At 38.2% G+C, this 22,705-nt stretch overlaps 2 protein-coding genes across 3 annotated transcripts in view; one reads left to right on the top strand and one right to left on the bottom strand.

Annotated features, from left to right (window-relative positions):
- Nucleotides 1–10,374, bottom strand: part of LOC138032216 (spectrin alpha chain, non-erythrocytic 1-like) — a 37,773-nt gene extending 27,399 nt beyond the window's left edge. The window contains exons 1-13 of one of the 2 annotated variants that reach the window (XM_068879846.1): nt 10,056–10,374; nt 8,892–9,017; nt 7,485–7,625; nt 7,152–7,340; nt 6,972–7,063; nt 6,177–6,321; nt 4,278–4,394; nt 3,520–3,584; nt 3,273–3,381; nt 2,682–2,783; nt 1,767–1,904; nt 1,398–1,508; nt 8–241 (exon numbers count right to left, since the gene is read on the bottom strand). In XM_068879846.1, coding sequence (XP_068735947.1) covers nt 8–241; nt 1,398–1,508; nt 1,767–1,904; nt 2,682–2,783; nt 3,273–3,381; nt 3,520–3,584; nt 4,278–4,394; nt 6,177–6,321; nt 6,972–7,063; nt 7,152–7,340; nt 7,485–7,625; nt 8,892–9,017; nt 10,056–10,301 — 1,815 coding nt within the window. In that variant the 5' untranslated portion in view covers nt 10,302–10,374. Of the gene's footprint in view, nt 1–7; nt 242–1,397; nt 1,509–1,766; nt 1,905–2,681; nt 2,784–3,272; nt 3,382–3,519; nt 3,585–4,277; nt 4,395–6,176; nt 6,322–6,971; nt 7,064–7,151; nt 7,341–7,480; nt 7,626–8,891; nt 9,018–10,055 lie in introns of both variants that reach the window. The other variant, XM_068879838.1, reaches the window with a different exon arrangement.
- A 1,084-nt stretch (nt 10,375–11,458) lies between these two features.
- LOC138032208 (ATP-dependent RNA helicase A protein-like) overlaps nt 11,459–22,705 on the top strand; it is a 31,997-nt gene continuing 20,750 nt past the window's right edge. The window contains 9 exon segments of the mRNA XM_068879830.1: nt 11,459–11,596; nt 13,111–13,254; nt 13,871–14,021; nt 15,572–15,666; nt 16,885–17,024; nt 17,154–17,200; nt 18,012–18,157; nt 19,078–19,167; nt 22,094–22,264. Coding sequence (XP_068735931.1) covers nt 11,489–11,596; nt 13,111–13,254; nt 13,871–14,021; nt 15,572–15,666; nt 16,885–17,024; nt 17,154–17,200; nt 18,012–18,157; nt 19,078–19,167; nt 22,094–22,264 — 1,092 coding nt within the window. The 5' untranslated portion in view covers nt 11,459–11,488.

The raw sequence follows: 22,705 nt of genomic DNA, 5'->3' as shown, positions 1-22,705 counted from the left end.
TTCCCACCTTGTAGGACTCATCACAAGCAATCTTCAGTTTTTCAGTAATCCAACTCTTGACTTCGTCAGCATCTCGTTCAAACTGTTGCAACTTACGAGACTCTTCTAGCTTAGCCCGACGAGCCTTTGACAATTCCTCAATATTTTGACGCCTTTCCAGGATGCCATCTCTCTTGTCACGCACCTCATCAGAGGCGTAATGATTACTATCAACAAGGCGGTTGGCATATTCATCAATGCTCTGAAAGAAACCATTGTGAATGGATTATTACCACAAGAAAACCATTCCAAAGAAATAGAATTGGCAGGTTTTCCCTTCCATGAACAGAAAATAAAAGGGATTTACTGCAACACTTTACATGTGGGAAAGCAAATGCAATAGTACATGAAAGCAGACAGACCACCACTGTACAATGTAGATGACATCCCATAAGACATTATTATGCTAGGACTAGGGAGTAATTATTGGTTATGAAGATAAGTGTGCTTGTTGGAAGAATTTTGCAGGTCCAAATCACTAGAAAAGCAAAAATGCCATGGAGACTATGCATTTCTGTAAAGAACGTCATATGTGAGGCTTGTGGAATGTTGCTAAAAATGGAAAGGTTTAGAGTAAAGAGTGGATGATGTCACAAAAACTGAATTTGTGAAAATCTGGAATTTGTTGAAATTGCCTGAGAGATTATAAAATGTCCCTTGCCAAAACTCAGTGTGTTGGTCCAAATTGACTCTATACAGACAATCACAAAGTGTGTGATTGACATTTGACATTGCATATGATGTAACAAAACCAAGATGCACATGCACGTGCTATAGCTCGCCTTGTGCACAGGGTTCCCAGGTATGATAGGTTAGCCAACATTACGAAACACAATACAATACAATACAATACAATACAATACATACTTAATTGACCACTCCCCAAAGGGGCTTTTAGGGGCCAATGAAACACTATCAATGAAACAACAGAATACAACGACAACAACAACTGTTAAGAATCCCAACTGGCTGGCGGCAAACAAGTTGGCTATTTACAAGTGTGCCTAAGAAGTTGAACCAGGGACTACCAGGAACAAATTCAATGAGTGGTTGGAACAAGTCTTGAACACTAGAACTCCGGATCCTAAGGCAAGCCTCCAAACCACTGGGCCACACTGCCATTCTGCTATCAGAACTCTCACAGATAAAATAAGAACAAGGACAAAGAATAGGTTAAGTCCTAAAAATCTTTTTTCATTACATTATTGTTTATATTGTACAATAATAATTATTTTTTGTTATTATCACTATACTATACATGACAGTTGATCTTTCTTTTGATATGTAGTGAAGGCAGACATTGAGCTTACAGTAGAACATGAGATACATGTACAAACAGAACAAAGTGACCAACTTACATTGACTTTCTCTGCTTGAGCTGCAAAAGACTTATCAAAGTCTTCATGTTTCCTGATCAATGCCTCTACTCCATCAAGTGAATCTCCCAAATTATCATCAGCAAGGAATGCCTAATGAAAAGGGAGAAAATGAATCACAAATTGGTCATGCAAGCAAAAAATATGAAACAGAAATGTTCTCTGTAATAAGTGCACATTAAATTGTTAAGGTCCTTTTGTGGGCATGTTCATGTCTGAAATGATGACATACAAAGCACAGTTTGTGAATCATCTGAATTATATTATTTTGCTTTAAACATCACTGAGATGATTTATGCAAATTATCGAAGAACATCAGCATTGCAACAGAAAGCCAAAGAAACTGCTCACCTCTTGTTTAGTCATTGTTGCATTTGCATGTTCACAATCTCGGTTGAAAAGCTGAAGCTCCATGCATTGCTCAAACTGAACACGACGTCTCTCCCACAAAACCAGTAACTCCATCTTTTCTGACTCCAAGCTTGTAAGCTATATAACAGTAGAACACACACTGATTGACCTTCATGACCTAGGCAACTATATTTATGGTACATCCATTTAAATCCAATTTAAAGGAGTTAACAACTAAGAGCGTCTGATTCGATTCTCGTCGTTCCTCAATCCTTGCGAGAATTGAGGATCAAGAATCGAGTTGAGAATTGAGACTCGAAAGACACTGTCAACTTACTTTTGCACGGTACTGTAGGTGCACATGCAGTAGTTCTGCACATTATACTCGTAGCACATGTTTTGGCAGCGTGAGGAGTTTTGTCCTCCAGCATAGTTCGTGCAACTTTGTTTTGGTGTCTCCCACAACCCCCATCACTCCCCCTTTTATTTTTTTTTCCACTGATAGTTCAGTGTGACAGGTACCTGGTTTTTACATTCCTGGTGTGGAGGCTCATGGCTGGCACAATACCACAACCCAGCCAGGTACCCAATCTCCACTAAGCAATGCAGTTGTTAATTTTTAAATACAGTGACCCCAACCATATTACCTATCCTTCACTTCAAAGTTGATTGTGCAAAAGGTTTGCCAATGAATGGAAAAACATTATAATGTAGATTTTACTACTTTGAATAGAGGGGGAAGAATGAACTGTTCTCGAGGGCAATGTCTTCCATTTAGACTTGTCGCCAAATTGTAACTACACTGTTATTCATGTGTAGGTTGACTTCTGTCCAGGTTTTATACCTGTTCTTTAACTTATAAAAGTTACTTATTAATCTTGAATAATTATTGCAAGGCCATTTCAGCTTTATTACCTTCTCCTTGATCTCGTCACTAGCATAATGATTGGAATTGAGGAGTTCTTCTCCATCATCTGCAAACTTCTTGAAACCATCCTCAGAAGCGTCAATGTAGCCCTAATTGAGAAAGAACACATTGTTTTATTCCAAATAAAAGTACAGACTTGTAAATTGGGGAAAACACCCCTTTCGTGCAAAATGTTGATTAAAGAATGAACTTGGAAACCCCTTTTCCATTCCTCTTTTACTTAAACCCATTGATCCCTGGGAGTGAGACTTAACAGATTTAACCCTTTCAACCTGAACTGGCCTAAACTGGCCATACTCAGTATTTTACTCTGTCCAATGACAGACAAGTTTACTTGTCAATGGGGAACCCCCAGGAGTCAATAGGTTAACTCTGTCTAATGCCAGGCGATTTTAATCGTCGACTAGGGGTGTCCTATGGCATTTAAGATCTATGTCAATGGGTTAAAATATTTTGTAGATCCCTGCATCCTACAGAATAGGAATTGGAAACATGAGCGGGAGATTCTTTGCAAAAGCTTGTCCATGCTCACACTCCCTTTGCAAATTCATGAAAAAATACTTGTAAGCAGTCAATACCTTGTGTTCTTGATGTCGCTCCAAAAGGCTTTCAGCACTTGCAACATCTTTTGCCAGTTCATCACTCTGGATCAAAACTTTCATTTCATTTATGAACGAGATATGATCTCTGACAAGACAACAACAAAATGTATACAGTCAGTGAACAAAGTGTTTCATCTTTTTAGCTACCATGGTCAACTAACGCTTCCACACAAATGGTGAGGGTTCATAAAACACTACTGTAATTATTGGACTACTGGTTTACCTGTAGTCACTGGTAAATCTTTGGAGTCTGTAGGAGTCTTCCAATCTTGTCTTTCTCACTGCAGACTATAAAATGGGTGAAATTACAGTCAGGTCTTTCAATAAAAATATGAAACCAATACAAATTGTTAGTTGATCTCAAATTTAACCTAGACATGTACCTAGGCCAGAAATCTAGAAGGACCTGTTTTCATCGAGGGAGGGTGCCCCAACTGACCAAGTACCTCAGCTAGGAGAGTTAAAACAAAGACCTCCTTTACATGAAACTCACCTAAGCGGGATGGCTAGTGGGCTATCTCTTGAGAGGCGCACTAAGCACAAGAAAAATATTTTGCACTTTATTTGTCATTTTGCTCAGTAGTTATCACTGGTAAGTGATAAGAACAAAACAAATCCCAAGGAGAGTAATTTCGCACTGCCATATTTTCGTGGTCTTCTCACCTTGGGTAGCCAGAGTAACCTGGCTTAAACTGTCTTCATGGCAAAAGGATAGCCAGTCTAGATGGCTGCCTCAAGAAAGTAGACAGGGTGTCCCGGGAGGGCAGATTACCCTGCCTAGCACGTAAACGCTTCAGTGCATTTTCTAAAGGAAGATATAAAAAGTTCCAGGCTCTCCCAGGGTAGCTCAGTTAGCCAGGGCACCCTCCCTCCATGTAAACAGGCCCTAAGAACATGACCATGTTATTGAAGCACTCTGGCCGATAAATAATTTTATGACAATGCACTGTAACAGCATACAAAACACTTCGAACACAGCACCTTGTCCTTAAGGTTTCCCCACGCATTTACAATCTCATCTTGTTTGGCTGCAATATCATCGGCACTGTCAGGATGAGCCTCTTGAAGCTGAACTGACTCTTGACCAAGAGCTGTTACCTACAAAAATGAAATGGTGCTATTTTATGCTGTAATCACAAATGAAATAACAAAGCCAAAAATATAAATCCTTTTTGTTCACAAATCAATGATAGTGAAAGAGACAGAGTAAGTTCAGGCAAAATTATCAATCACTGATAATTTCAGTCTTTCAATGCAGTCAGTTTCTTTCTGAAATACTAAAGAGATATATCTAGAGTGCGTCATTGCGTCCTGGGACACACTAGTTTTTCTTTTGGATGCACAGAATATAGAATCAAGGGTCCAATTGCATGCAAAAAATGTTTATGAATGTTTATGCAAATTACAAATGCCAGGAAAAACATACGCACAGCATATTTCAAAACGAAATTCAACATTCCCAATTCTCACTATGAAGAAATGATCCAGTTCCTTAAATTTCAAGGTAAGCTGTTATTTTTGGATATTTGTAGTCCAATGGTTTCATTTTGTCAACAATTATGTCCGGCTTGAGGAGTTTTGTTTTAATTCCCATGTGTTGCGTGACATTTAATATCTGACCTGTTTTTTTTCGATGTGCCAATGATAATTTACAATATACAAATTACAATTTCAGTCGAAGTTTAGTTTGTTGCATGCTTTCCAAGCGAATTTCAAGCATTGGTTTGTTTATCATGATTGAAATGACAGAGAATCCAGTGATGAAGTATATTAAATTTTTGTTTTGTGTGACCCTGTTGATATTAATTCCGGGCATGCACATGTCATTGTCTCGGTTCTTGTTTTGCACTTAACTTGTCTGTTTTACAAATTACGCCACTTTTTCAGAGTTAGCATTAAAAATAACATGTTTTATGTGAAACTTGAATGTATTCAATCACTCGATTATTAACATTGGCCATGGCAAAGTCATGGGCCGACAATGAACTGTGTATCGCTTATATTTTGTTCTGAATGACACCTTGTGATTTTAAAATAAATGATGCTCTTTTACGCAAAATTGAGATTCAGTTCTGTTTTTTTGCTGTGGAGATCTAGATCATTTATCAACTGGAGCCAACAGTCCCTACAGCGTAAGGATTCCTCAAGACGTTTTCAGATGTGATTGATGGAGCTTTGAAAGCCCATACATTTTGATTGATGAATCAACGGGAACAACAGTGTCAAAGAAATTGATCATTTTATTTTATTCGAGGGGAGGCATAAGACTTTATTTTTGTGCAACTTAGATATCTGAAAGGTTACTGCAGCAGCAATTACTGTAAGAGGCAATAGTAGAGTGAAAATTAATTATTGAATATCAATTAGCTGGACCCCCAAAATTTTGTAATAGACCCCCAAATTTTTCAAGATTGGGTCCAGAAGACCACCAAATTTGAACACCTGGATACATCTCTGACAGTATAATTCAATAACAATCGTCTGGTTTCAACACTGACATTGTACTTTTTTTAATTTCCAAAAAGTAATTTTGGTCTTCCTATGTAACTGATGTTAAGAGAAGTGTATATAATTATGTCAGTTCTTATTTCTCATTTCCAAACAAAAGTGTGATGAACTCTCCAGGGCTTTTTCTCAAATCAGATTGAAAGTCAGCTCGCTACTACATCCATTTTGGAAAAGACCCAATATTAGTTAAAAATTTAAGCAAGAAAACATTACGTAGAGGTTGAAGATTTAAAGATATATTTCTTGAACAAGAGCAATGGTATATTTAAATGATACATGTAACTTTTCATGTGGCTAAAAAATTCCTAAAGATTTTCATTGCATACAGGGAGATTTGGCCTGTCCCATACAAAGAAAAACACTGAGGTTTACCTTATCTTCAACAGCAGCCAAATCTCTCTCCAAAGCTTCATGTTTTCGCAACAGAGCATTCACACTTGCAAGATCCTTTCCATAATCATCCGAGGACAGAACTTTGTCCTTCTCATTTATCCAGTTCTTAGTTTCATCAGCATCACTGCATTGAAACACATGCAAAATCAATATTTCCTACCAATCATAAATTACTATTTAACCTCACCCTGGTGCAATAAGTTACATGAAAGGTTATAACTTACACTAACAAAGTTTTACTCTCTACTGGACTTTCACTCCATTTTTGAAAACAAAAATCAATGCACTTCTATAAGCTTCACAATGTATATCCTCACTAAAATGCAAGGCCAATGTTCTTTGCACCCAGACCGAAAAAAGGTAAGTAGACGTTTCACAATTCATGGGGATTAACTGGTCATGGATGAGGGATCCATAAGTAGTGATAAACAAAACTGACCACAGGATAAGCCTCCCCTTGTTTCCCTTGTACTTTTTGTGCATACAATACTGGATAGCTTACCCCCATGTGTAGTTATTTCGGTATACTTAAAGTTAAAAATTGACAATGAAGACTGTTACCCTCACTATGCATGGCTGATGATTATGTTTGAAACATCAAAAACATGTTCCTTCAACTGATAAAGTGTAGTTGTACAAAATATATTTTTAAAAGTAATAGTAACACTTGTGCTATCAAGACTATTTGGAAAATTTGGGAAATATTTTCTCACACTGTTTAAATTAAGGTGGCCATAGAATCAAATAACATCATCTGGGCTTTTAAAAACCTACCGATAGAAGCTATGAATCTGCTGTGCTCCAGCCAGTCGTTTTTGACGCTTCAATGCCAGCATCTTCAATCTCTCCCAAGCTTCATTCACTTCCTGAAACATGAAAATAGTTAAAGGCAAACGTTCATACTGAGCCTGGAATGAACACAAAAATGGAGCGTCAAACAGAATGAGGACTCACCGCCTGCTTTGTACTAATTAACTCAATGTCCGGATGACCTTCGTCACCAAGCTGATGAGCCAGGTCATTGATGTAAGTCACTCTCGACTCATTTGCTTGTAGATCCTTCATGAAATCATCAAATTTCTTCTGCAAAACTTCAACATGTTCCAAGTCTCTTCCCAATTCCTCTGAAGTGGCAATTGCTTCCTGTGGATAAAATAATTGAGAGAAGGAGGCTTTGTTCAATACACATTGCAGCAACAGGCTAAATAACACATGTAACTGAAAGGAATGTAACATTACTTCTAAAAACTCTAATTATAAAAAAGAACAATGATACTTATAACTTGCCTTCTCCAGAATCCATGACATGACTTCTTCAGTCTCATGCAGAAAGTGAACCCTCTTTTGAGTGAAGAGGAGCATGCGACCCTTTTCTGCTGACTTGGACAAAAGCAGCTCCCACAACTTAAGTAAAGAGTCCAGACGTTCCTATTGGAAGAAGCAGCCTGTTAATCCTGTAACCAACACACGTTTATTTTGCTAACATGCCACAAAATTCAAATTCACTTAAGAATAGACTTAAGGCATCACCTCTAGCCCTAAACAAATCATTCTTTCATAACTTGAAGCATCATGTACAGCTGAATTCTAAGTTTACAGTACTTTTTGAAAATCTATATATCATTCAAAGCAACTTTTAAAAAATCATTTGAATTAGTTAAATCCATGATTTACAGTGAATTTTTATAGGCATTAACATTTCTGATACTGTATTTATGATGGATTTTGAAAACAGTGGTTCTCTTAAGGGCTGGGTCAAGCCTATTGTGACATCTACAAAGGGATAACTTCAACAAACTTGTGAGTAAGATATTTTCATAAATGAATTCAAAGTATTTTTTTTAGTAAAAAGAGCATCAGTTCAAGGAAATATGACAAACGAGTGTTTGGTCTTTATAGAAAGCTTGTCAAAGTTCCTTCACATGTGTCACTCGACCTGCTCCCCTAAGATGTGTTGGTTGTCACTCTGGTTACATGTGGAAAATAAACAATTCAATGTTGACTCACTACTAGCCTCTTGCACCGACCTGTTTTTGGCTTGTCACACAATCTTTCCTTGTGATGAGCCAAAAGAGGCTAACTAAGTACCAGAGTTCATGACTAAGTACAATAGGCAATCTGATATTGTACACTGTACACCATACATGTCTGTCCCCGATCCACATACTAACCCCGCTGAACTGAGCTTAACTTTAGTGAGAAGCACTAGCATGTGGCTAATTTCAATTTCAGACCACGAACAAACAGAAAATTTAGCATGTCATTTTATGTATGGGACTTCGTGGCCGTGTGGTTTAGTGCACTTCTTCCGTGCACTAAATTCAGCTGAGGGCTTGGGTTCGAATGACGCAAGGAGTGTAAAACTATCGTACAGGGCTGAAATTATTCCCCCAAATCTCCGTTTGTGGGGTTTACTTCAATTTCCGTGGGGTATGCACATTTGTCACTACGATGAAGGAAAAAAAAAGAAGCTGGACTGGTATGCATGGCATCCCATGTAAAAAGAACCTTGGAAATTGGGATGGGTGTGAAATTTAAATTCATCATTAAAATCTTGGATTTAACAATCTTTTTTAAATGTTGCTTTGAAAGGTACATGTATGTAGATTTTAACAAAATACCATAAAAATTAATTAGGGTTCAGTTGACCTCTAATATAAAAACCAGGTCTACGGTATAAACAAAATATTTCACCCTGATGAGATCTGAAGCATAATGACTCTCGTTAATCATTCCTTCTCCATTCTCCTGAAGCTCCACGATAGCATTGCTATGGGCTGAAATCTCTGCCTCAAATGCCTGATGTTTCTGAAGTTTCCCCTGGAGACAAAAAAAGAAAACATTATTAAGTGATTTGTTACATAGCACAAAAAGAAAAACGTGCAACGGCAACAGCAACCGCGGTCGTCGGTCAACATTGGCAGGTAACAGTGCACTGTTACCCTCTGACGTCATAGATTTTGCACTGTTGCCCGCTCAGAGACTTTTGCCGGGAAACAGTTTTATTGTTAGATGTCATGTGACCTCAAAGTAACCAATAGGAGTACGGGCTGCTCAGGGAAAAAATTCAGCTATAGAATAATAGAGGTTGTGACACTGAGGAAATGTTACTGAAACTTTGCAATCTAGGCCAAAGCACTAACCAATTCATTTAAAAACTTTCCCTGCATTTCCATTCAAACAAAAATGACATCTGAAACTGTGTAGTAATATGCAAATGATTATATCTACAATGCAGAAATCGATCAAGTGAAACTTCTAGACCATTTCCATTTTTAACAAAAACAATGCGGTTTGACAATAAAATATGAAAATTGGCATATGAGCTATAGTGGCGAGGTAATCCAAATGGACAAAGTAAATGCAAATATGAAATCAACATGTATGCTCATTTCACATGCATTTGACAAATTTGAACAGGAAAGTGAAACAAAAAAGTTGTAAGCCCGACATGACAAGGAAGAATCGCAGAAACATAAGCTTATATTTATTTCTAACGAAATTTCATTAACATAAACCACTTTGATCTCAGGTCTTGGTGGTATTACCACGCCAGCCAAATGTTGAAGCCGGCTTTAATTTCATACATGCATGTATGACTGTGATCGCATGCAACTTTCTTTGATTTCGACTACTAAGAGTAAAAGTGACTAAAAGTTTCCTCCAGAGAGCAACAGCATGACAAAAGATATGATAAATCAGCTTCACAATTCAAAATCGCGCTAGGCAGCCTCAAGACAAGTTATCAATACGGGGCGTTGTCGAAGTATTTGCAGAGTTCGAGAAAGCATCTGTTCCAGCGAAAATCACGCCCTATCTTCTTTGCAAAAGGACTCAATCGATTTCAAAGAAAGTTACCTGAAGGTTTGTTGGATCTTTATAGTTCTCATCGCAAGCGATCTGAAGTTTCTCGTTGATCCAAGCTTCCACCTCGTCGGCATCTCGCTTGAATTGATGATAGCGCTTGGCGTCTTCCAAGCGCTCGCGTCGTTTGCGAGTAGCTTCCTTAAACTCTGCATAACGCCGTAAAACTTGCTCACGGCGATTTTGGATATCTTCAACGGTTTCTAAAATAGCTATTTGACGAGCCTCAACCTCTGCCATTTCGGAGATTTATGAGTTTAACGTCGATAACTGTTCTACCTCTCCCGCACAATCTAGTGACTGGTGAATACCCAGTTGTCGCGTGATCACGTGATCCCTTCCAAAATTGTATTACTCTGGGGTGAGGAGACGGTAAACAAAGACAAAAAAAACATAGCAAAACCATGCAGTGCATACTATTATCTGATCGCAAATTTTTAAAATAGTTCTTTTATAGTTATTGTTGCGTCTATGAACAGTTATTACTGCCAAATACCGATTTTATAACGTTCGGCGTTTGGTATTTGGCGTTAGGCGTTTTGCAAAATACCCCTGCCGCGCATGCACGCGCGCGGCTAGCCTTGCATCATTATTCTGGCCTATTTTACTTTTACTAATATAGAAGAGCTTACTACTTTCTAAGAACTTACCCCTCCAATTAATTTTGCATTTTTCTATGATATGAAACGTCCTACCGCTTTAGTCCTTCCAAGTCTGCAGAATATTAGCAGGGCATGGACATGGCACGGGAGCAGGGCTGGCGCAGTGGTGAGAGCTGAGCCTTCCACCAATGTGGCCCGGGATCAATTCCCGGATTCTACGCCATATGTGGGTTGAGTTTGTTGGTTCTCTACCCTGCTCTGAGAGGTTTTTCCGTGGGTACTCCGGTTTTCCCCTCTTCTTAAAAACCAACGATTTGCAGGCGTATCTCAGGGATCTCAGTTCAGCTAGTGCGCGGCTTTCGAAGCAAGAGGTCCCCAGTTCGATCCTCGGTGACTTCAACGTCTGTTTCGACTTTCCTCTGATCTGTGTCGCTATAGCTTTAAATATCCTTAAAACGGAGTACTGACTGGTAAAGGGAGCACCGTCGGCTTCCACTGATACCAGCCTCGTAGCTGAAGGAACTACCGACGTTAAATAAAGCGACTTTACTTCACTTGACATTTATTTATGGCAAGATTTGCACATATTGAACAAATTAATTAAGATTCCAGATTTCACCAGTTTTAATAATTTCAAAAGGGAGAAGTGATCCTTGCTCTTATGTGAACAATTTTATTTTTCATCAACTGTGATCATAGACACTCCTGACACTTGCGGGAGGAGGCATAGAGGCTGTTGGCGTGCAGGCCTGCCAGCCTCGACCTCATGTAGCCTCTATATGTTAGGCCAACATGAAAATGTCCGAAGGTTCCTGTTAAAACAAAATGGCGGCAACTCAGTTCAAGAACTTTCTATACGCATTCTGTGGGAAGCGCAAAACTAAGCCTGTGTACACAGAGAGACCTTCCAAACCGGGATCTTTTAGTTTTCAGGTAAGGATGAATTCATTTGTAGTGTTTTGTTTGCAGAGGGTGTAAAGAAATCGCTGAAAGAAAAGCGGGAGCAAGACCTCGAGCTCGCTTCCTCGAAGTGTGAAGATATTAAGATCTTAAAATGCTGGCCTTTTGAATTGATCTTCTCGCTACTTAATTCTCTAAGACAGCTGTGTTTATTCTTGGTTGGAAAAGAATTAACATTACGTTAATTGATCGGACTAATATGGACAATTATCGCCAGAAACAAATTTTGCCGTTTTCTTAGCGTGTTTAATTTTGCGAGCGCTGTTAACGTTACTATCCTTGACGTTATGTAACGAATTACAATTGCTTTAGACTAGAGTAACTACAGAATTCTGGGCCGCACGCTACCACATGCAAATGAGGAAGGTGCTTTTGGAAAATGAAATATAAATGAAAGTAGGAAGTTAAATGTTATTCAGCTACATGCAAATAGTGGGCTCTGAATAGGCCATTTTACAGTTGTTTGCTCAGCGACCAGGCCTATGAATGGCTGCGAGGCTGCCGGTGACCTTGCATTGATACAGACCTCAATGCTTTTATCATGTAAATTGTGTTGTTGTAACGCTAATTAGTCCATATTAACATTACAAAAGCATGAAGGTTTGTATCAAAACAGGGTCACCGGCAGCCTCACTTCCATTGTTAGGCCTGGTAACTGAGCCACAACTGTAAAATGGTCTATTCTGTGCTTGTACTTACTTCGCTTTCATGTGAGAACTAAACGTAAAAAAATGCATGCTTTTTTATACATGCGTATTAAAATGTTAACCAACTGACACCTCAACTATGCTAGGATGCTGCTGTAGTGACGCCACAAATTCACACTCGGCAGTACATTCCAAATAAACAATCACTCTATGAACTATGTTTGTGAATTACTCATCAATAAATGGCGCATCATGAACACTTTTGTGACGAAATTCAGCAATGACACAGAGTATCTTGCTGTTTCAATCGACTTTGTGTGCCTTGTAGAACCCGAAAGAGCTATCACATTGCTTGTCGTGAGGCCACAAATTCACGCTCAGTGGCACATGCCGAATAAACAATCGCTCTATGGACTATGCTTGTGAATTTACTCATCAATAAATGGCGCATCATGAACACTTTTGTAACGAAATTCAGAGTTAAAGACAGTTTTTTGAGTTTTGTTTATCAGAAACTGCCTACCAGTTGAATGTTATACATAGTTGTCGCTCAGTTTTCTGACAGGTAAAGATCATCAGACCAACGGATCGACTAACGAACGGATATGGATAATGCTCTAACGGGCAAGGATCGGGTACTAATGGATTGACAAACACTACTAATGGATATGACTAATGCTCTAACGGGAAAGGGTCACCTCCTAACAGATTGACTAATGCTATTAACAGTTCCTTGCATTTTGAAGAAAAATGTGTCCTTCTCCCAGTTAGAGAGCTACCTCATCGTTCACTTCAGGCTCACCCACTGCAGCAGCAATTAATGTCGTCTTGATCTTTTAGGTTCAGATCGAGGGATTTGACTATGTAGGTCTTGGAAATGCAACCAATAAAAAAGATGCTGAAACTAATGCAGCCAAAGATTTTTGCGGTTTTCTGATTGGAGCTGGGATTATTCCAGCTGACTCGTTTCCTGATGATTTGTTTGTGAGTACCACCTTCCACTTCTATCAGTTCATCCCCTACTTCCCATTTCCATTCTTTCATTTATCCTCCTGCTTTTTTACCTTTTTCCCAGTTACGTATATCTTGTACTGTTAATAGCTATGAACAATGTGAATTAAGCTATGTATTAAATAAGTGCATGAAGACGGTAAGGTCTTGTTATCTATTGTGTGGCCTCATGGTGTTTTTTGTCTGATAAAATTTCCTTGCCATGCCTTGCCTTGAGTCATCCCTCAATAGAAAGTGAAACATTTACGAAGTTCTTGGACCACGAAGAACGGTCTTTCATAACGGTGAGAAGTTCTGGTTCTGCAAGACCAGGGTCTTTCTCGTGTAGTGATTTGATTGTTATGTGGGGCCTTCCAACACGGCGCATGGCTTCTGGTGACCATAGAAGGAGTTTTCGAGCACCCAAAAGAACTATTCATCAAAATATTGAACAAAAACCCAGCAGAGAGAAAAGTGAAGTTATAGGACAAAATAAAAAAAATTGCCGCTCTGCTTTTTAAAGAAAAACAAAGCACCCTAGAAAAAAAATATGATACTGTGTTAATGCACTAAACCTATTTTTCATGGTAATAATTCTTTTCTGAAACAGGGTGAAGGTCCAACAGCACCAGCCGTGAGCACACCTGTCCAGCAACAGCAGCAGCAGCTTCCATCATCAGCAGCTCCGCCACCACATCAGTTCAAACCATCTCAACAGTCTGGGGTTTCTCAACCTCCAATGCTCATGAATATGCCTTTAGGTACTCAAGCTTACAAATTTGCTTGGTCTTTATTGGCAAGTTTGCTTGTTTAAGTTCTATTTTGGGAAAGATGGAGAATGAGATTATTATTTACCAGAAAACTACTTAAACAAGGGAAAAACAGAAAGAGCTCTGTGGTGTACAAAAATGATTTTGAGCACTGATTTGAACCTGTCCTGCCACCCAATTTACTGTGCCAATTAGGTGATTGATCTACTGACTAATGCAAAAAAAAAAAAAAAACACTGGTAGGTGTCACTTCACTGATTCCATTGTTTTAAGAAAACAAAAGATTGATTTTGTTCTCTGAAAGATTTTAGTTTCTTTTACAAAGGCATTATTAGCCGACCGTATTTTTACATAGCTTATTTCTTGAAAATGAAGCTCAAATCAGAGAGGAAAAGTCCAGTGCAATGTTCTTAAGCTTAATTCCGGGTAACTTGCAAAAATTTCGGGTAGTTTTGAGTAAAACTAAAAATCAGTTTTTGTTTCAAGCCCTTCATTATTACCTTACTGAATTTTGAAGCTTTCATAGGTGAGTTCTGACTACTTATTGGGAAGATAGTCAATCAATTCAAATCCAATTAGAATGTTTTTTTTTTAAATGAGAACTGCAAGAACCCAGAAAAGCAGGGTTCTTAGCAGGGTAGGGTAGGAAACCAGACGAACAGAGTAGATAACCATCAAACTTAACCCATGTATGATACTAAGTCTGGGAATCAAGATTGGTGGAATGCAAGTGCTCTAGCTCAGCTTGTCCTTTCTATGTTCATTAGGCCAGTTAGCATGTAAGATCATAGGTATTAAGGACGGTCGCGCCCATTGCTACTGCCCATCCTTACAGCGCATGCAAATTCACATGCCATGTCACGCATGCGCGCAGCGCGCGCTAAGTACTAAAATGAACAGTGATAGGACAGATGGCCATTGCTATAGCTTAACGATCTTGGATGTTCGGTTACCCCTACTTTTCTTTCCAGAAACAGATTTTATTTACAACTATCTTTACATTGTCCAAAAGTGAACAAAAAATCCATGTGGAAAGTTTAAAACATTTCAAGATTTTTGTCCTCAGGACATGGAATCCTGCCATCTTGCGGCTGCAAGGCACATGAAACTATGGTGGCTAAATGCGATCTTGTTCTTTAAGGAACCTCAACAGTTAACTAAATTCACTTGATGGGTCCACTTAAACAAAGTTTGGTAGAGAACATTTCACTTCAAAGATGTAATTGCAATATTTTTGGGCTTACAGACACTGTGGCCTTATTTGCTAAAAAAGCCAGATTTTTCAGATTTAGGGTGTTCTTCTGGGCAAGTTCTCTCCAAAACGAAGTCGGTGACCCACCGTTTTTTTTACATTTCTGACATCACTAACTCATCATCTTTCAATGGTAAAATCTCCAGGAAAAAATCAATGTTAAAAAAATTTCACGCGAACGTCCTCAAGTATACCGTATTGCTTGATAATTGAATCAAGCTGTTTAACATGCTTCTTGGTGATCAAATTAAGTGGGGAAACACTGAGCTATCATTATTCTTGTGTTAAGGTGGTGGAGCAAGAAGTGGTCAAATGGACGGCTGGAGTGGAGCTGGTCAGAGAGATTACCACTATAGTATGTACAATAAAAGGACATTTGAAGAGGTATGTGCTGTACCATGCATTGCAAGAAAAGTAGCACAGGGTTTTCGGAAAGTAGGTTGTAATTATATATGGCAATATGTCAGGAGGTTCTCCACCGTGTATGGCATCATACAGTCAAACAAGTAAAATGAATAAAGATACATGTACTGTATGTACCGGTAAATGTTTACAAAGTACTTTGATGTAGTCCAGCAGGCTACTCATAAAGGGATGTATTTATAAAATTAATAATGATTTGGGATAATGTGGGAAAAATCTAAAACTTTCTAGCAGGATTTGAACCTATGACCTTCCTGAGAGGGTCTTTGCAGGAGCAAAGCCTTCGACCATCTGATTGCTACAGTAACTGGTAGTTCAGATGCATGCTCTATCACCAAGCTACGGGAGACTAAAGGCTATTGAACTAGGTTCAGCCAGCTTGTCCTGTTATACTTGTGGGAAGTAAATGCACTCAAGGAGAGCATCATGTAAAATCTAAAGGATATGCAAGTATTATAAACTTACAGAGAAAAACACAGTGTTAAATGGTTTAACAGGATGATGTTGGATATTTCCTAGACGCCAGCGTTGTCTCAAGTTCAAAGGGGCTTTTGCTTAAAGGGGCTGTGTTATGAAATTTAGCCAACTTCAGTGACTGGAAACTGGCAACCAAATCAAGCGAAACAAAAATAACTATGTAGAACATTGAAGGAAGGTTTGAATATAACAGCAAATACAAAAGGAGGCTGGGATGGGCAAAATCGAAGAAGATTAAAATGGATTGTGATTGGGTTTTTGTATACTGTTCAGCCTAACAGTTTTTCAAAATTGATTTCTGTTGTTTGTAACTTTAATTATGCATACTCGATAGACATTTTTTCATCACAAAATTTTGGTTTGTGCTGTATAAAAGTAATTTCTTAGTTAATGTTCAGTTGTATAGTGAGAAGGGGCGAGTAAAGTGGTAACACGACACAAAGTGAACTGGTTTAGATAGATACCTTGGGGAAAAAACAAAAGGTGCCAAGAAAGATGGGGAAAATGAATGGGATAAGGATAGAACTGGAGAAGTTTATTTTTTGCAAGAGGTTGCTCAGTTTACCAGATTTGTCTGTACCAATCACAATAAACTCCGGCCTTAAGAGTCCTCATGGGCCCGATGAGGATAAGTAATCACAATAAACTATTGCTACCTTATGTTTTTTTCATTCAGTGGCCATGTTATTTTTATTGTTCTAGGCTGAAGAAGTTGACTTGAATGCTCACCTTCATGGCAATTGGACATTAGCTAATGCGAAGTCCCGGCTTCATCAGTACCTCCAGCAGAACAGACTTCCTGCTGACTTTAAATATTCAGCTGGTGGCCCTGATCATAACAGGTACAGGTGTATAATGAACTTGTGTATGATATGTTGTCTTCACCTTTAAGCCGTTTTTAATCACATACACCTGTAGTTTTGACATTATAGACATCCTTTATTTCATTGCATTAAATTTCTCTCTCATAGGCACTTTGTGGCTGAGTTGTCCATATTTGTCAAGTCTCACAGACGAAGTAAGCATATACCAAATTCATAAATTAATGGTGGCCAAGAAAATGTTTTTCTCCTTGTTTGCTAATGAGATTGACTATCCTCATTCTAAAGCAACATTATACCTTTTGTATTTTGCCCAAGCAAACAAGGCTAGTGAGTGTAATCAGCACATTTAAACAAAAGAACATTTTTGGCCGCTATTTGTTCTTTTGCCTGGAATACGTAACATTGATTTCATAATTCGTAGTAAAATAGTATGATATATTAATAAGAATGATGATATTGTTATGAAGAGGTAACACTGTGTAATGATTGTTGGTAGAAATAATTCATCACTGTGACCTAAATTGCAATAACCTCTGAAAATGCAAAATTTTAATCATGAATACATGTTGTGGGCACACTTATATGAAGTAATCTGTGAGTACTTTGAGCTGATTTGTGAGCTCATTGTTTCGATCAGTATTGTAAGGAAGCTTCTCCAAGTACTCATATTTTATGCCTGATAATATTGAAATAGAAAAGACAAGAGTGTGATTGGCACAAATCAAATCTGCTTTGCAATTATTAGAAATTAATTGAAGTTAGATTGAGAAAAATTCTGCCTCTAGAAGAATCTCTTGTAGTTCATTAGGATGCGGTGACCTCGCCAGCTTCACCGTCTTTCTCAGCTGGCTTGTTGGCAATTGTCATCCTCTGCTGAGCATAATTTAATTTTATAATAAAATAGAGTTTACCAAGCTATATCTTACCGATGGGTAAGGTTCATGCTCGTAATGGAAGTATGTTTTTTTTTTAAGTGTCATTTTGTCACTGTTTGCTTTTCTCTAGCTATCAGTGCTCGTGAGCATGCATCAACTAAAAAACAAGCAGCTCAGAATACGTCTCTTAGTCTCGTTAGACAGTTATTTCACATGGGAGCTTTGGAAGCTGCAGAACCTGGACAGGTTCAACCAAAGAAAAAAAAGACTGATGAGGTACAGCAGGTGTACATGTAGTAGCAGGAATGTGTGAGGAGTTGGAAATTAATGCTTGTCTGCTTGGTTTGACTATGGCTGGTATATCACTTGCCTAAATAGTGCAGCTTTCTGGATAATAATATATTGTTTTAGAGCTATGGTACCCACACGGAATCAGTAGGGTCAGCACAGGTGGATCTCTAGAATATTGTTTTTGTAGGGTCACGTGTTTATCAGACAAGCTTAATCAATTTTGACCCTAGACTTGCTTCTTATCTGCAATGACAAGGTCACTCTAGCATTCCATCTTTCGGTCCACGGGGGCCACCCATTGACAAGTACATCGTGAAATTGTATGACATTAGAAAGTCTCACTCTTCAGGACTCAAAGGGTTAAAGGGGACGTGGTGTTTGATTGGACTTATATCCCTTTCGTGTGTTAATTCAGCCCTGAGGAGGGCCCCATTGACAAGAAAGAGTAAAATCCACAAGTGTCACTTGTAGGAGTGAAAGGGACAGTTGCTAGTGATGGGAAATAGCATGGTAGAGTGTCATATTTTGACTTGTTCTGTATTCTCAGCTTAGCATGAGAAATGTCCAGTCGACGTTACCCCACAGAGCTGAAGCTTATTATGCTGAATTCTGTCAATTGTATTTGAGAGACTAAGTGTTTGTATGGACAAAGAGGTTATTAACAGGCCAGCACCCTAACTGTCAGAAAAGTCTGTACAAATTGGGGTTTCTATAAAATTATTTGTATATCAGTGGCAATTTAATAGACAAGACATTGTAGAGACAATGTGTTTTACAATAACATTCAGCTGTCAGGCAAACTTCTCGTGAGGTGGCAAGCTCAGGAGCATTGCAACTGGTGCACTGAGCAGGAAATTACTTAACAGATTTTTTAATGATGTTATTTGTGAACTTGCACTCATCAGATTGAACCTTATGATGTTGGAATCAGCCCTGAGATGGAACAACAAATAGCCAACCTTCTTCAGAGTCTTGAAATTCAACCTGTTCCTCAGGTACCCATTAACTGCAAAAATAATATCGCCTTCAAGTTACCCACTCTCCTTAATAATGGATCATTACACTTACAGAGAGATGACAATCTGACAAGGGGGTCATGTTGAAACTTCATGCAGATGTTTGAAATTCCCACTTGTACTATGTATCCCTTCATCTAAAGTTATTAAAATGTGCTGCATTTAGTTCACTGAAGCCAACTAGCATTTCGAGGAGTGCACACTCTCTAAAGTAACTTTATAGAGAGAGCATACTCCATTGACTTATTGCCAGCATAATGTCATGTATGTCGCATTTGCTGTGCAAGATGGATGACATGGTCATTTTCTCCATCCATGAGTTTTAAGAGAGCTGAGACTGCATCCAGGTAGTGACAAAGTATTTTGTCATGAATGAATTGATACCTTCTTGTCAAGAACAACAAGAGTTAAAAAAGGGACCTCAGTTTTGGAAGGTCTCCAAGTGCTGTTTTTCTGAAAAAAAAAGACTTTTCCTTTTCATTGTCTCTTGAGCATGTAAACCAAAATTAATGATGATTAAAAACTGAAATGCATCCTTTAATGGTCTGGGACTAAAAAAGAATGCCACATTTTGAGCTGCAAGATTTTATTCTGCAAGTTTCAGATTGCATAATAATAAGGAGATTGTAGCAACTTCTTAACATTGGTATGGATTGTGCATTTCAAACAACTTTTTTCTTTTTTTTTTTGTGCTGTTTTTGCTGCTTTATCAAGGGTTTCCTTAAGATTTTGCTCAGGAGGTCAGCTGTGCATTTTTAATGCTTTTGATGTAATAATAAAAGTAAGCAGAAAAGATGAAAATAGCCAGGCAAAGTCATGGCAGAAGAGTGTACTTGTACACAGCCAGTCAATTTGCCGGTGCCGGGCCCTTAATGAACCCCCTGCTTTATGCGATAAAGTTTGACTTTTTTAACTCTTGTTGTATTTTAATCAGAACAATGTCAGAGGAGAATGAATAATTATTTATTTCAAGTCCTTGCTGTGGATGGTCACAGTCTTTTACGGTGGATGGTCACATTGTCATCACTAACAAAGAGGATTTGTTCCCCTTAAGTACAAATTGCACTAGCCATGCTGAAATTAATGTTTTTGCTGTTTCCTGAAATAACATTATTGAAACATGTTTATTTTGAGAAAACTTATGTCTTGCCTGCCCATTGTAGCTTTCAAGCAAGTGCTTAATGAGAAATATTCTCAAATGGGGCACTGTCATGGTTTAATGATACGCATGTCTTGAAGGAATTAAAAGGATATGAAATAACTACCCGGTACATTATTTGTGATCATCGACAGTAAAATTCAGTCACCACACACAGATTCAATGAATTTCATTGCAAACAGGTTGGTGTGCATAGTGGATACTGAATATTTGAATACAATGTAGGCTGCTATCAAAATAGTGAAGTAAAAGTGAAGGGGTTCTTTTTCCTTGATGAGGGATCGAAGCAGTGTCTGCATCTTTGCAAAGGTGACGAATTTCCACTGGCTTGTTCTATTGTAAACTGCAATCTGTCAACTATTCAGACAAAAGGAAGCCTTTTAACAGACTGCAATGTCTCTGAAATCTTCTGTTTGTACTTTGTGGTGCAGAAGTTGCATACATGTAGGCTGCAACAGTCTTATGATTGCCTGGTGTGCTGCGAAAAGGCCTATATCCAGTGGGGAATGGAGAAGTTGGGCTGGAAAGAGACAATGAAAATGGGATGTTATTTTCTTTGTCTTTTTCCATTTTATCTTCCCTTGAGGTGAAATGCACACAAAGCTGTTGGTTATGAAAGTTCGTGACAATCACACTTGCATCATGTGTTTCTGATGGCTTAATGAGAATAATAATTTAACGGAGCCTTTGGATGCACATCATGCTTGGTACAGAAAAAACATTATCTCCCTCTGACACTGTTCTTATTTTAGGCAGAGGATTGTAAGGTTGTCTGCTACCTGGTTGTAGTCTTGTCTCTTTGTTATAGCCCATGACTGAAGACAATGATCATAGTCATTCATACTGTGGATTTGAGAAACTTCAGTGTTGAAGGTAGTTTTTTATTCTGCTGTCCATAGATTTCAATTTTTTAACGTACACTTGTAGTTCCATGCTACAATTCAATGTTCATAATTATTTAAAGAATGTTCTTCCTTTGAAAAGGTAAGGAAATGGGAAATGGAAGTTCATGTGAAGTAAGTTCATGTTGTAACTTACAGTTTGCCTTGCATCAGTCATCTCCAGTCATTGTCTACTGTATGTGTGGTCCTTTGTTGTTGATATGAATTTCCAGTTTTTGATAGTCTTTATTGATGTGTCCATGAAGCATTTTTAGCCTTGTGTCCAACCTCCATTTCTTTGAGGAGAACAATAAAGGCCATACTTTTATTTCCATAATTGAAGTCAACCATCAAGCTCTAACCTATTAACTTCAGGGGAGCTGACCCTTAGATCTAAAAACGTTGGACAAGGAAGTTCATTAATGTGACCAAATGCAATGGCAGAATGTCCATTAAGGATCTACTCTATAATCTAAAGCAAAGGATCAACAATGGTCAATAATCAGCCTGTAAAGCCTGCAATAATATATTTTAGTAATTGGATGGACTTGATCTGTAACTGTACTGCAAAAATAAGTCACAGGTACAACCTGAGGAAAGGTTTGTATCATCATGAATTATTTAGATGATGACACAAACTACTACCTACCTATGATAATAATGATAAATAGGGATAACAGTTAGTGATAATATACTTGGATCCTAACAAGACAAAGGAAAGAAAAAAATTTTCCTTAGGTAAGTTTTCTATTTGAGGTTGTCAAACATCTTTATTTTCAGTTAGAATAATTTTTTTATTACGCTATAATTACCAGACTTTTTTGAACCACTGGGCTTGGAAAGTGCTATCTTGTTGTGTTTTTAGCCTGAAGATCCGAATCAAGTTGTTTCGCTTGTGCTACCACCTGGAATGGCTAAATTTGAAGAAGACCATCCTGAGGCAGGCTCGGGAATAGTTGAGTGGACACCACCAAATATCAACTGGAATCCATGGATAAACCAGCCGATGATTATTGAGGGAGCTGAAGAATATCAGGTGAAGTGTTTGTGTCAGAGTTGTTGTTCTAGTTTAGTTTTAGTTATAATGATAATATTGTACCATTTCTTTGTTTTATTTTCACTTCACTGTAAGTTTTAGGAGCCAGAAGGCTTCATATAGTTGTTACGTGTACCTTTTTCAAGGCTTTCATATTACTCACATCGTGTTTAGCATGTGATCAAGCGCAGTATGAGCATTTATCATTTATTAATGATATTTTGCTTGAGTGCTGATTGGAGGTATTTGAGCAAAGTACACCCTCCACTTGTTTTGAAGGAAATCAATATCAACATATATCCATTTAGCTGTGCATACACTGTATATTAAATTGTATATTGTGCTTGGAAAGCTACAAGTTCTATAAAGGAATATTTTTGCCATACGTGGAGCAACCCTTGTGCGTCTTTCCCCAAATGCAGCCAAAGAAATTGAATAATC

The sequence above is a fragment of the Montipora capricornis genome, chromosome 2 (genome assembly GCF_036669925.1).
Source record: "Montipora capricornis isolate CH-2021 chromosome 2, ASM3666992v2, whole genome shotgun sequence".
Taxonomy (NCBI): domain Eukaryota; kingdom Metazoa; phylum Cnidaria; class Anthozoa; order Scleractinia; family Acroporidae; genus Montipora; species Montipora capricornis.
This window is presented reverse-complemented; position numbering and strand designations above follow the sequence as displayed.